This window comes from Gobio gobio, assembly GCF_949357685.1.
Source record: "Gobio gobio genome assembly, chromosome: 20".
Lineage (NCBI taxonomy): Eukaryota > Metazoa > Chordata > Actinopteri > Cypriniformes > Gobionidae > Gobio > Gobio gobio.
The window spans coordinates 1249443-1264442 of record NC_137113.1 but is presented as its reverse complement, the minus strand read 5'-3'; the positions used below and the strand labels follow the sequence as shown (position 1 = coordinate 1264442).

The window sequence follows — 15000 nt, the reverse complement described above, 5'->3', positions numbered from 1 at the left end:
ATCTATCTATCTATCTATCTATCTATCTATCTATCTATCTATCTATCTATCTATCTATCTATCTATCTATCTATCTATCTATCTATCTATCTATCTATCATCCCATCTATCTATCTATCTATCATCCCATCTATCTATCTATCTATCTATCTATCTATCTATCTATCTATCTATCTATCTATCTATCTATCTATCTATCTATCTATCTATCTATCTATCTATCTATCTATCTATCTATCTATCTATCTATCTATCTATCTATCTATCTATCTATCTATCTATCTATCTATCTATCTATCTATCTATCTATCTATCTATCTATCTATCTATCCCATCTATCTATCTATCCCATCTATCTATCATCCCATCTATCTATCTATCTATCTATCTATCTATCTATCTATCTATCTATCTATCTATCTATCTATCTATCTATCTATCTATCTATCTATCTATCTATCTATCTATCTATCTATCTATCTATCTATCTATCTATCTATCTATCTATCTATCTATCTATCTATCTTCCCCCTTCTATCTATCATAGATAGTTCCATCTATCGTTCCATCTATCGTTCCATCTATCTATCTATCTATCTATCTATCTATCTATCTATCTATCTATCTATCTATCTATCTATCTATCTATCTATCTATCTATCTATCTATCTATCTATCTATCTATCTATCTATCTATCTATCTATCTATCTATCTATCTATCTATCTATCTATCTATCTATCTATCTATCTATCTATCTATCTATCTATCTATCTATCTATCTATCTATCCCATCTATCTATCTATCCCATCTATCTATCATCCCATCTATCTATCTATCTATCTATCTATCTATCTATCTATCTATCTTCCCCCTTCTATCTATCATAGATAGTTCCATCTATCGTTCCATCTATCGTTCCATCTATCGTTCCATCTATCTATCTATCTATCTATCTATCTATCTATCTATCTATCTATCTATCTATCTATCTATCTATCTATCTATCTATCTATCTATCTATCTATCTATCTATCTATCTATCTATCTATCTATCTATCTATCTATCTATCTATCATCCCATCTATCTATCTATCTATCTATCTATCTATCTATCTATCTATCTATCTATCTATCTATCTATCTATCTATCTATCTATCTATCTATCTATCTATCTATCTATCTATCTATCTATCTATCTATCTATCTATCTATCTATCTATCTATCATCCCATCTATCTATCTATCTATCTATCTATCTATCTATCTATCTATCTATCTATCTATCTATCTATCTATCTATCTATCTATCTATCTATCTATCTATCTATCTATCTATCTATCTATCTATCTATCTATCTATCTATCTATCTATCTATCTATCTATCTATCTATCTATCTATCTATCTATCTATCTATCTATCTATCTATCTATCTATCTATCTATCTATCTATCTATCTATCTATCTATCTATCTATCTATCCCATCTATCTATCTATCCCATCTATCTATCATCCCATCTATCTATCTATCTATCTATCTATCTATCTATCTATCTATCTTCCCCCTTCTATCTATCATAGATAGTTCCATCTATCGTTCCATCTATCGTTCCATCTATCGTTCCATCTATCTATCTATCTATCTATCTATCTATCTATCTATCTATCTATCTATCTATCTATCTATCTATCTATCTATCTATCTATCTATCTATCTATCTATCTATCTATCTATCTATCTATCTATCTATCTATCTATCTATCTATCTATCTATCTATCTATCTATCTATCTATCTATCTATCATCCCATCTATCTATCTATCTATCTATCTATCTATCTATCTATCTATCTATCTATCTATCTATCTATCTATCTATCTATCTATCTATCTATCTATCTATCTATCTATCTATCTATCTATCTATCTATCTATCTATCTATCTATCTATCTATCTATCATCCCATCTATCTATCTATCTATCTATCTATCTATCTATCTATCTATCTATCTATCTATCTATCTATCTATCTATCTATCTATCTATCTATCTATCTATCTATCTATCTATCTATCTATCTATCTATCTATCTATCTATCTATCTATCTATCTATCTATCTATCTATCTATCTATCTATCTATCTATCTATCTATCTATCTATCTATCTATCTATCTATCTATCTATCTATCTATCTATCTATCTATCTATCTATCTATCTATCTATCTATCTATCTATCTATCTATCTATCTATCTATCTATCTATCTATCTATCTAATCTAATCTAATCTAATCTAGATTCAAGATTCAAGAGTTTTATTTGTCACATACACAGTTATATACACAATATACAACTGGCAGTGAAATGTAAACAGGTCCGCTCCATGGACAGTGCAAATAACAGTTACAAGAAATTAAATAGAAATAGAATAAAATTAGAATAAAAAGTATTAACATAAGTAGAATTATAAATAAATCAAGTAAAAGATAAAAATAGGAAATAAGATAAAAATAAAAATAAAAAAAATAAAAAAAAAATATAAAAAATATACAAAATACCCATCTATCTATCATCCCATCTATCTATCTATCTATCTGTCTGTCTGTCTGTCTGTCTGTCTGTCTGTCTGTCCGTCCGTCCGTCCGTCCGTCCGTCCGTCCGTCCGTCCGTCCGTCCGTCCGTCCGTCCGTCCGTCCGTCCGTCCGTCCGTCCGTCCGTCCGTCCGTCCGTCCGTCCGTCCGTCCGTCCATCCATCCATCCATCCATCCATCTATCGTTTGTTCCATCCATCTATCTAGGAGTAATCCTAATTATATATATATATATATATAAAAAATACTTAATACTGTTGATTTTTCCACTAATATAGCCATTGCTGCTGATATGGTGTTAAATCATAAATAACCCCCCCCCCCTCTCTACCCCCCCCCCCCTCTCCCCCCCCCCCCCCCTCTCTCTCTATCTCCCCCCCCCCCTCTCTATCTCCCCCCCCCTCTCTCTCTCTCTCTCTCTCTCTCTCTCTCTCTCTCTCTCTCTCTGCAGGAGTGTGTCCGGTGGCTGTGGTTGGGAATGGCTCAGCTGGGCGTGTGTGCTCAGACTCAGAGCAGTAATGGAGTGGCTGATGAGTCTCCAAACATGCTGGTCTACAGGAAGGTAAGAACAGCGGCTCCATTACAGCATCTTCAGCAGCTTCAGCAGCTTCAGCATGAGATGGGCTTTAGATGGGCTTTAGATGGGCTTTAGATGGGCTTTAGATGGGCTTTAGATGGGCTTTAGATGGGCTTTAGATGGGCTTTAGATGGGCTTTAGATGGGCTTTAGATGGTTTCCTGTCCGTCAGTCGGGATGAGCTGTGAGGCGTCCTGAGTGTAAAGCACCAGAGCTCAGCCTGTTCATCTACGTCAGTTCAGGCACACACACTTCATTCATCAAGCATCAGCCGTCATCAGGAACGGCTTCATCTCCCTGAGGAGCGATGGAGGGAGGGAGGGATGGAGGGATGGAGGGAGGGATGGAGGGATGGAGGGAGGGAGGGATGGAGGGAGGGAGGGAGTGATGGAGGGAGGGAGGGAGGTTTTGGATGTTTTGTATATTCATTTTAATTTTAAGGTGACGTAGTTACGTTGTACTCACTCAAATAAGCCCTGAGTAACATTAATAACTACACGGGTTAGGGTTTAAAGCTGTAGTAACTACATCACCTTAAAATAAAGCGTTGCCATAAATTGCGTAGGATTTACTTTGAAATAGTTTTGCGCTCAGAAAGTTATTAACCATTTTTTACAATTAATTTTCCACCTGGTTTTATTTACTAAAAAAGCTTGTAAAACATCAACCCTGTTGTGCACAGACAATTGACACACCTCTTTTTTTTCAAGACAAGTTGCTCTGTCAGTATATTTGTGTTGCATTGATGTCACCTGAATGTAAAATAAGTTATGGGACCATAAAGACAAATTAAAACATAAAACGGAAATTGAATCACTCAAATATTTATTGAAAACACACACAAATAAATAAAAGCTAAGCATATTTCCTCTGGAAAACAGTTTGTTCAAGTCTTTGGAGTCCTGGAACTCAGGAATAAACATGAGAACTTATACAGAACCAAAACTATTTAAAATTTTTCCAAAAAAAAACGTCCAGGCGTTTTTGGCCTCTTTGGATTTTGGATATTTACTGGTGCCAAGCCTCAAAACAGCTCCTATCAGGAACTTCTCCTCAAACTTTCTCCTCAAAACTACTCAAAAAAAAAAACTGCAGCGCGTCTCTCTCTCTCCACAATAAAAGAGCTGTGGTTCATGCGTAATGACGCACACCAACGTGGATGACGGATCAGCCTGTCATAGGTCAAACCCTCATCCAAAATGGCAGCTAGCATCGCGCTAGCGGCAAAAATGACGGAAAATGTATAAATTATGGACATCAAGTGGATAAATCTTGGATGTAAGCGTTTTGATTTATTGCTGAACAACTCCAAAAAGATGCACATGTTCCAGGCTGGATAGAAAACCTTCTGTAAAGGCTACAAAGACACCAAAGACACCCCCGTGATGGCTAGCTCGTTAGCTTTCTACTGGAAAAAAACGGTAAGAAAATCGATAAAAGTTTCATGAAATAATATAGATATTTATCGGAGGTGCCGTGTGACGTCGTGGGCGATGCCGTCGGGCTCTGAGGGTTAATAATTACAATAAATGTGACATTATTCAAGCGTAACAGTCCTAGAGATTGATCTACAGTGAGGAAAATAAGTATTTGAACACCTGCTATTTTGCAAGTTCTCCCACTTAGAAATCATGGAGGGTCTGAAATTGTCCTCGTAGGTGCATGTCCACTGTGAGAGACATAATCTAAAAAAAAAAATCCAGAAATCACAATGTATGATTTTGTAACTATTTATTTGTATGATACAGCTGCAAATAAGTATTTGAACACCTGAGAAAATCAATGTTAATATTTGGTACAGTAGCCTTTGTTTGCAGTTACAGAGGTCAAAGGTTTCCTGTAGTTTTTCAGCAGGTTTGCACTGCAGGAGGGATTTTGGCACAGATCTTCTCTAGATCAGTCCGGTTTCTGGCCTAGTTTGAGCTCCTCCACAGATTCTCTATTGGGTTTAGGTCTGGAGACGGGCTAGGCCACGCCAGAACCTTGATCTGCTTCTTACAGAGCCACTGCTTGGTTTTCCTGGCTGTGCTTCGGCTCATTGACCCAGCCTCGACCCATCTTCAATGCTCTAACTGAGGGAAGGAGGTTGTTCCCCAAAATCTCACAATACAGTGCAGTCGCCCTGTCCCATGTGCAGAAAAACACCCCCACAGCATGATGCTGCCACCCCCATGCTTCACAGTAGGGATGGTGTTCTTGGGATGGTCCTCATCATTCTTCTTCCTCCAAACACGTTTAGTGGAATTATGACCAAAAAGTTCTATTTTGGTCTCCTCTGACCACATGACTTTCTCCCTTGGCTCCTCTGGATCATCCAAATGGTCATTGGCAAACTTAAGACGGGCCTGGACATGTGCTGGTTTAAAGGTCCCGTTTTTCGTGTTTTTTTGAAGCTTTGATTGTGTTTACAGTGTGCAATATAACATGTGTTCATGTTTCATGTGTAAAAAAACACAGTATTTTTCACACAATTTACTTATCTGTATACCGCTGTTTTCACTGTCCTCAAAACGGCCTGAGAATTTCCTTGTTCTATGAAGTCCCTCCTTCAGAAATACGTAACGAGTTCTGATTGGGCCAGCGGTTCCCGTGTTGTGATTGGACAGCAGCTTAGCGCACGTTGCCCGGGAAGGTCACGTCTCTTACCATAACGGGGAGATGAACGCGCTCAAACTACAGTGTCCCTGAAGGCCAAACAAAGGTGATTTGACTCCGGGATGAAAATAACCGCGTCTGAACGACATGGCGACAAACGCAACCGAACCGAACGCAACACTTCCTCTTCTCCACGCGGGAGCAACAAGACCACGCCCCCTTTTTCGCGTATTCTCGTGGGCGGAGTTTAGTCAACAAACTGCTCTACTGACGTCATTAAAGCAGGAAATACCAGGATGTAGAACAAACCGGCCGTTCGCTGTAGGCTTTGAAAGGGAACTTCTGTCAAATAAAATATCTCGCTTGGCATTGAACTTTGAGCTTTATAATTTTACAGGTATTATTTATGCTCTAACAGCAACATTACACACTAACTAAAGTTTGAAAAATGGGATCACGAAGAACAGGACCTTTAAGTAGGGGAACCTTCCGTGCCATGCATGATTTCAAACCATGACCATGTCTTAGTGTATGACCAAGAGTAACCTTGGAAACGATGGTCCAGCTCTTTTCAGGTCATTGAGCAGCTCCTCTTGTAGTTCTGGGCTGATTTCTCCCCTTTCTTAGGATCATTGAGACCCCACGAGGTGAGATCTTGCATGGAGCCCCAGTCCGAGGGAGATTGACAGTCATGTTTAGCTTCTTCCATTTTCTAATGATTGCTCCAACAGTGGAGCTTTTTCCCCCAAGCTGCTTGGTAATTTCCCCGATAGCCCTTTCCAGCCTTGTGGAGGTGGACAATTTAGTCTGTAGTGTGTTTGGACAGCTCTTTGGTCTTGGCCATGTTAGTAGTTGGACTCTTACTGATTGTATGGGATGGACAGGTGTCTTTATGCAGATAACCACCTCAAACAGGAGCATCTGATTTAGGATAATAAATGGAGTGGAGGTGGACATTTTAAAGGCAGACTAACAGGTCAGAATTCTAGCTGATAGACAGGTGTTCAAATACTTATTTGCAGCTGTATCATACAAATAAATAGTTAAAAAATCATACACTGTGATTTCTGGATTTTTTTATAAAGATTATGTCTCTCACAGTGGACATGCACCTACGAGGACAATTTCAGACCCTTAATGATTTCTAAGTGGGAGAACTTGCAAAATAGCAGGGGGTTCAAATACTTATTTTTCTCACTGTATGTATATATATATATATTCCTCAGCAGTGATGACATCATCAGGACAGACTCCATTAGAGAAAGATCGCTCTGTCTTTTGCACTTTTCTCCCAAACCGTTTGAGGCTAAAGAATCTCGTCTGACCTCTTTCCGTGTGCAGTTGTTTCTTTATATGTAGTCCGACTCTGCTCTATATGCTTTAAATGAGCAGTGGCTGTCAAGTTGAGAGGTCATTGATTACAAAATATTTATGTGATTAGATTTGAGCCAAAGCTGGAAACCCCAGCAAGAGGAACTGAAGGAGTTAATGAGAGTCAGCTATTCTGGTGCTCGTGAGAGAGTGACAACTTTCCTCTGGGATTTCTCGTAGTTGCCATTTAATAAACGCATTTCCCAGAGCGCCTCGCGGCTATTTGTAGCTGTAGGATGCTGGAGCGGAGCCGATCCGGTGGGATTATTTCTCCATGACCTCTAGTTGTTCTTGAACATGTAACTTTTTGGCTAGCAGCTAAAGAGGACCTTCCTTTAGTGTGTGATGCTGCTGTGTGAGAGAGAACAAGGCTCAGATATTCCTCATATATGCAGAATAAAGGGGCTTGAGTTAGTTAGTCGTGCCGGTTATGGTAAGGGGCGGGGCGTTTCCCAAACACCAATCACAACACACTGCTCCAGCCGACCAATCAGAGCACAGTGTGCTGTTCAGAAGGAGGGGCTTCATAGAGACAGGAAGTAAACGGAGCGTTACTGACAGACTGGGAAGAGAGGAGCCGCAACAATGGAGAATATGAGGCTCCTATTGAAACCGTTAGATTTCTTATTATTATTATTAGTATTCCTCCATTGAAGTCTATGGCAGCCCATAGAACCGTTTGCGGGAAAGTTATGAAATTTGGCACACTGATAGAGGACTGGCCCAACATCAACCACACCAATTTTGGAGTCTCTAAAACAATCCCTCTAGCGCCACCACCTGTCCAAAGTTTCACTCATGTTTATGTTAATCACCTTTGAACCCGAATGGCTAGAAACAAAATTCCCGCCATTTTGAATTTTCCGAAAAACCTACTTTTGCGAACTCCTAGGCCGTTGCTCTGATTTTCACAAAAATTGAACCAGATCATCTTCAGACCATGCTGACAAAATGTTATTCAAGTCGATTCGTCAAATCGTTTTTGATAAACGCGAAACAGATTTTACGTAGCGGTTGCGAAACTACACTTAAGGCTATATCTCCGCAACGCTTTATCGTATTCAAACCAAACTTGGTACATGTCATCACAAGCATGACCTGAGGCAACATGATGCGTTTCGGCGCAGCGCCACCTACTAGTCCGGAGATACGAAAAATGGCTATTTTTGCTTATAACTTCTGAACCGTTTGTCCAAAAATCATAAAAGTGGTGTCGGCCATTTTGGCTGTCCGCCATTTTGAATGATGTGCTAAAATGCTGTATTTTATGAACGCATGAATGGATCGTTACGAAACTTGGTATGGGTCATCAGCACGATGCCCTGAAGGAACCTGAGACGTTTCAAAACAGCGCCACCTAGTGGAATTTTTTTCTTCTTCAAATGCTTATAACGTTGGGTGTGGTTGACTTATTTTAATGGGAGTAACTTTTTTCATCTCCTGAATTCTTGCCGAGTCTAACGATACCAGACGTGCCAGGTTTCGGCGTATGGTTTGTGCATCGTGGTAATTTAGCTCTTATAAAACATTAGCTGATATCTTTGAAACCGCTAGTCCGATCGAGACGAAACCAGCGTCAGAAGTTCAGAAACATAGGTTGATAGCTAAACGCTAATGCACAAATGTCAAAATATTGATAGTAAGGGGGGGTAAAATCCAATCAAAGTCAAGTGTCAGTCATTTTTTACCAGTTTTTTCATAAAAATGTTTACAACTCCAAAACGAAATGAGATCTTTTCACCAAAAATGACACACACATGTATGGGCTCACTCTGAGGAGACATAAAAAAATGGTAGGATTGTGTCTCTTGGTGGCGCTATAATAGAGCAAAACATGAAATTCCCATAGAATCATCTTAAAATGTGTTTAATTGCTCATGTCTTCTTCTTTGCGCTCAGCCCCGGTATTGCTGCTTGCAGATATATGTATTATTGTCCTCATTAAATACTGAGTTCTGTGCGATATAAATGTTGATCTGTCATGGTTTACTCAGCCGCTTGTCGTTATCCTACAGGTCCTGTGTTCTGAGAGGATTGTGGCGGTGGTTAATGATTTATTCAGTGAGCGGGAGATTACTGACACGGCTTCATTTGCCAATTCATAATGTCCCAAGAGGCAGATATGAAAGTGGTTGCATCCGATTAGTTGAATCAGGACACACGGCACTTCTACAAGAGTCTCACAAGTAAAATATGATTTGTCCGTTCATTCATCATCACTGGATGTTGTTTCTGTGTGTAATTCTCATGATTGTCATTAGATACACTCATGAATCTGATCATAACTCCAGTAATCAGTGAAATATTCCTCCAGTGTAGATCAGCTGTTCTCTATGATAATATATAGTAAATTATACATCCACCCATCTATCCACCCATCTATCCATCCATCCACCAACCCACCAACCCATCCATTTATCCATCCACCCACCAACCCACCCATTTATCCATCCATCCATCCATCCATCCATCCATCCACCAACCCATCCATTTATCCATCCATCCATCCACCAACCCATCCATTTATCCATCCATCCATCCATCCATCCATCCATCCACCAACCCATCCATTTATCCATCCATCCATCCACCAACCCACCCATTTATCCATCCATCCATCCATCCATCCATCCACCAACCCATCCATTTATCCATCCATCCATCCACCAACCCATCCATTTATCCATCCATCCATCCACCAACCCATCCATTTATCCATCCATCCATCCACCAACCCATCCATTTATCCATCCATCCATCCATCCATCCACCAACCCATCCATTTATCCATCCATCCATCCACCAACCCATCCATTCATCCATCCACCCACCAACCCATCCATTTATCCATCCACCCACCAACCCACCCATTTATCCATCCATCCATCCATCCATCCATCCACCAACCCATCCATTTATCCATCCATCCATCCACCAACCCATCCATTTATCCATCCATCCATCCACCAACCCATCCATTTATCCATCCATCCATCCACCAACCCATCCATTTATCCATCCATCCATCCATCCATCCACCAACCCATCCATTTATCCATCCATCCATCCACCAACCCATCCATTTATCCATCCATCCACCAACCCATCCATTTATCCATCCATCCACCAACCCATCCATTTATCCATCCATCCACCAACCCATCCATTTATCCATCCACCCACCAACCCATCCATTTATCCATCCATCCACCAACCCATCCATTTATCCATCCACCCACCAACCCATCCATTTATCCATCCATCCATCCACCCACCAACCCATCCATTTATCCATCCATCCATCCACCAACCCATCCATTCATCCATCCATCCACCAACCCATCCATTTATCCATCCACCCACCAACCCATCCATTTATCCATCCACCCACCAACCCATCCATTTATCCATCCATCCATCCACCCACCAACCCATCCATTTATCCATCCACCCACCAACCCATCCATTTATCCATCCACCCACCAACCCATCCATTTATCCATCCATCCATCCACCCACCAACCCATCCATTTATCCATCCACCCACCAACCCATCCATTTATCCATCCACCCACCAACCCATCCATTTATCCATCCATCCATCCACCCACCAACCCATCCATTTATCCATCCATCCACCAACCCATCCATTTATCCATCCATCCATCCACCCACCAACCCATCCATTTATCCATCCATCCATCCATCCACCAACCCATCCATTTATCCATCCATCCACCAACCCATCCATTTATCCATCCACCCACCAACCCATCCATTTATCCATCTATCCATCCATCCACCAACCCATCCATTTATCCATCCATCCATCCACCCACCAACCCATCCATTTATCCATCCATCCATCCACCCACCCATCCATTTATCCATCCACCCACCAACCCATCCATTTATCCATCTATCCATCCATCCACCAACCCATCCATTTATCCATCCATCCATCCACCCACCCATCCATTTATCCATCCATCCACCAACCCATCCATTTATCCATCCATCCACCAACCCATCCATTTATCCATCCATCCATCCACCCACCAACCCATCCATTTATCCATCCATCCACCAACCCATCCATTTATCCATCCATCCATCCACCCACCAACCCATCCATTTATCCATCCACCCACCAACCCATCCATTTATCCATCCATCCATCCACCAACCCATCCATTTATCCATCCACCCACCAATCATCCATCCACCCACCAACCCATCCATTTATCCATCCATCCATCCATCCATCCACCCACCAACCCATCCATTTATCCATCCACCCACCAACCCATCCATTTATCCATCCATCCATCCATCCACCCACCAACCCATCCATTTATCCATCCATCCATCCATCCATCCACCAACCCATCCATTTATCCATCCATCCATCCACCCACCAACCCATCCATTTATCCATCCATCCACCCACCAACCCATCCATTCATCCATCCATCCACCAACCCATCCATTTATCCATCCATCCACCAACCCATCCATTTATCCATCCACCCACCAACCCATCCATTTATCCATCTATCCATCCATCCACCAACCCATCCATTTATCCATCCATCCATCCACCCACCAACCCATCCATTTATCCATCCATCCATCCACCCACCCATCCATTTATCCATCCATCCATCCACCCACCAACCCATCCATTTATCCATCCATCCATCCACCCACCCATCCATTTATCCATCCATCCACCAACCCATCCATTTATCCATCCATCCACCCACCCATCCATTTATCCATCCATCCACCCACCCATCCATTTATCCATCCATCCACCAACCCATCCATTTATCCATCTATCCATCCATCCACCAACCCATCCATTTATCCATCCATCCATCCACCCACCAACCCATCCATTTATCCATCCATCCATCCACCCACCCATCCATTTATCCATCCATCCACCAACCCATCCATTTATCCATCCATCCACCAACCCATCCATTTATCCATCCATCCATCCACCCACCAACCCATCCATTTATCCATCCATCCACCAACCCATCCATTTATCCATCCATCCATCCACCCACCCATCCATTTATCCATCCACCCACCAACCCATCCATTTATCCATCCATCCATCCACCCACCAATCATCCATCCACCAACCAACCCATCCATTTATCCATCCATCCATCCACCCACCAACCCATCCATTTATCCATCCACCCACCAACCCATCCATTTATCCATCCATCCATCCATCCACCCACCAACCCATCCATTTATCCATCCATCCATCCATCCATCCATCCACCAACCCATCCATTTATCCATCCATCCATCCACCCACCAACCCATCCATTTATCCATCCATCCACCCACCAACCCATCCATTCATCCATCCATCCACCATTTATCCATCCATCCATCCACCCACCAACCCATCCATTTATCCATCCATCCACCCACCAACCCATCCATCCATCCACCCACCAACCCATCCATTTATCCATCCACCCACCAACCCATCCATTTATCCATCCATCCATCCATCCACCCACCAACCCATCCATTTATCCATCCATCCATCCATCCATCCATCCATCCACCAACCCATCCATTTATCCATCCATCCATCCACCCACCAACCCATCCATTTATCCATCCATCCACCCACCAACCCATCCATTCATCCATCCATCCACCAACCCATCCATTTATCCATCCATCCATCCATCCATCCACCCACCAACCCATCCATTTATCCATCCATCCATCCACCCACCAACCCATCCATTTATCCATCCACCCACCAACCCATCCATTTATCCATCCATCCATCCACCCACCAATCATCCATCCACCCACCAACCCATCCATTTATCCATCCATCCACCCACCAACCCATCCATTTATCCATCCACCCACCAACCCATCCATTTATCCATCCACCCACCAACCCATCCATTTATCCATCCATCCATCCACCCACCAACCCATGCATTTATCCATCCATCCACCAACCCATCCATTTATCCATCCATCCACCCACCAACCCATCCATTTATCCATCCATCCATCCACCCACCAACCCATGCATTTATCCATCCATCCACCAACCCATCCATTTATCCATCCATCCACCCACCAACCCATCCATTTATCCATCCATCCATCCACCCACCAACCCATCCATTTATCCATCCACCCACCAACCCATCCATTTATCCATCCATCCATCCACCCACCAACCCATCCATTTATCCATCCATCCATCCACCCACCAACCCATCCATTTATCCATCCATCCATCCACCCACCAACCCATCCATTTATCCATCCATCCATCCACCCACCAACCCATCCATTTATCCATCCACCCACCAACCCATCCATTTATCCATCCATCCATCCACCCACCAACCCATCCATTTATCCATCCATCCATCCACCCACCAACCCATCCATTTATCCATCCATCCATCCACCCACCAACCCATCCATTTATCCATCCACCCACCAACCCATCCATTTATCCATCCATCCATCCACCCACCAACCCATCCATTCATCCATCCATCCACCAACCCATCCATTTATCCATCCATCCATCCACCCACCAACCCATCCATTTATCCATCCATCCACCAACCCATCCATTTATCCATCCATCCACCCACCAACCCATCCATTTATCCATCCACCCACCCACCCACCAACCCATCCATTTATCCATCCATCCATCCACCCACCAATCATCCATCCACCCACCAACCCATCCATTTATCCATCCATCCATCCACCCACCAACCCATCCATTTATCCATCCATCCATCCACCCACCAATCATCCATCCACCCACCAACCCATCCATTTATCCATCCATCCATCCACCCACCAACCCATCCATTTATCCATCCATCCACCAACCCATCCATTTATCCATCCATCCACCCACCCATCCATCCATTCATTTATCCACACACCAAACAACCCACCAATCCAATCAAAGGGTTCCCACTCGTCCTGGAAAACCTTGAAAGCCTGGAAAATTGATAACAAATTTTCCAGTCCTGGAAAACACATGGAAAATTAGAGAAAATGTAAAATGTCCTGGAAAATCTTGTTGTTGTCTGGGAAAATTCTTTAAAAAAAAGTTATTTCTTTAGCCGAGTATAAAGAGTTTATCGCTGGCCCAAACAATAGCGCTAGTTGCAGAAAGCACATGTTCAGGAAAAGAGTTTGATACGTGTGAGTAGTATTTAGAATAATGATGTTTAGTCTTGTGTTGCCACTTGCAGCCGTTAGCTAATGCTAATGCTATAACTGCTCAAATGTGTGCAGTGAATGTTAACTCGTAAGCTGCTACCTAATCACAAAATTTTGATATAAAGTCACATTTGTGTTATAAAGTCAGAATTGCAAGATATAGTCAGAATTGCGTGATATAAACTCTAAAGTCTTTTCTTAACAATTGACTTTTTTGCGCAGTTGTGAGTTTATATCTTGCAAGTCTGACTTCTTTTCTCAGAATTGTGAGATCTAAACTGCAATTGCAAGTTATAAAGTCAAATTCTGAGGGAAAAAGAATTGCGATAATTTTCACGTTTATATCACAAATATGTAAACTCGCAATTGCGAGAAAGTCAGAATAGCGAGATAAAAAGTCACAATTACCTTTTCTTTCTTATTCTGTGGCGTAAACAAGCTTCCATAGTCATAATGTATGATTAAGAGCTCATATTGAAAAATGCTGGATTGTTAAGTAATGGCGATAAACTGGACGGCTTTTAAAGACTTCGAAAGCAATATTTGGCATGATCCTTGTCTTTTATTCCCACTGTAGTAAAATTGAAAATGTCCTGGAAAA

At 41.7% G+C, this 15000-nt stretch overlaps 1 protein-coding gene across 3 annotated transcripts in view; it reads left to right on the top strand.

Moving 5' to 3' along the window:
* rgs7b (regulator of G protein signaling 7b) overlaps positions 1-15000 on the top strand; it is a gene marked incomplete at its 3' end in the record, with an annotated part of 90125 nt that overhangs the window by 3925 nt on the left and 71200 nt on the right. For all 3 annotated transcript variants that reach the window (XR_013818630.1, XM_079845586.1, XM_079845585.1), the window contains exon 2: positions 3049-3159. Coding sequence is in view for 2 of the 3 variants with exons in the window: in XM_079845586.1 (XP_079701712.1) it covers positions 3076-3159 (84 nt within the window). The remainder of the gene's footprint in view (positions 1-3048; positions 3160-15000) is intronic.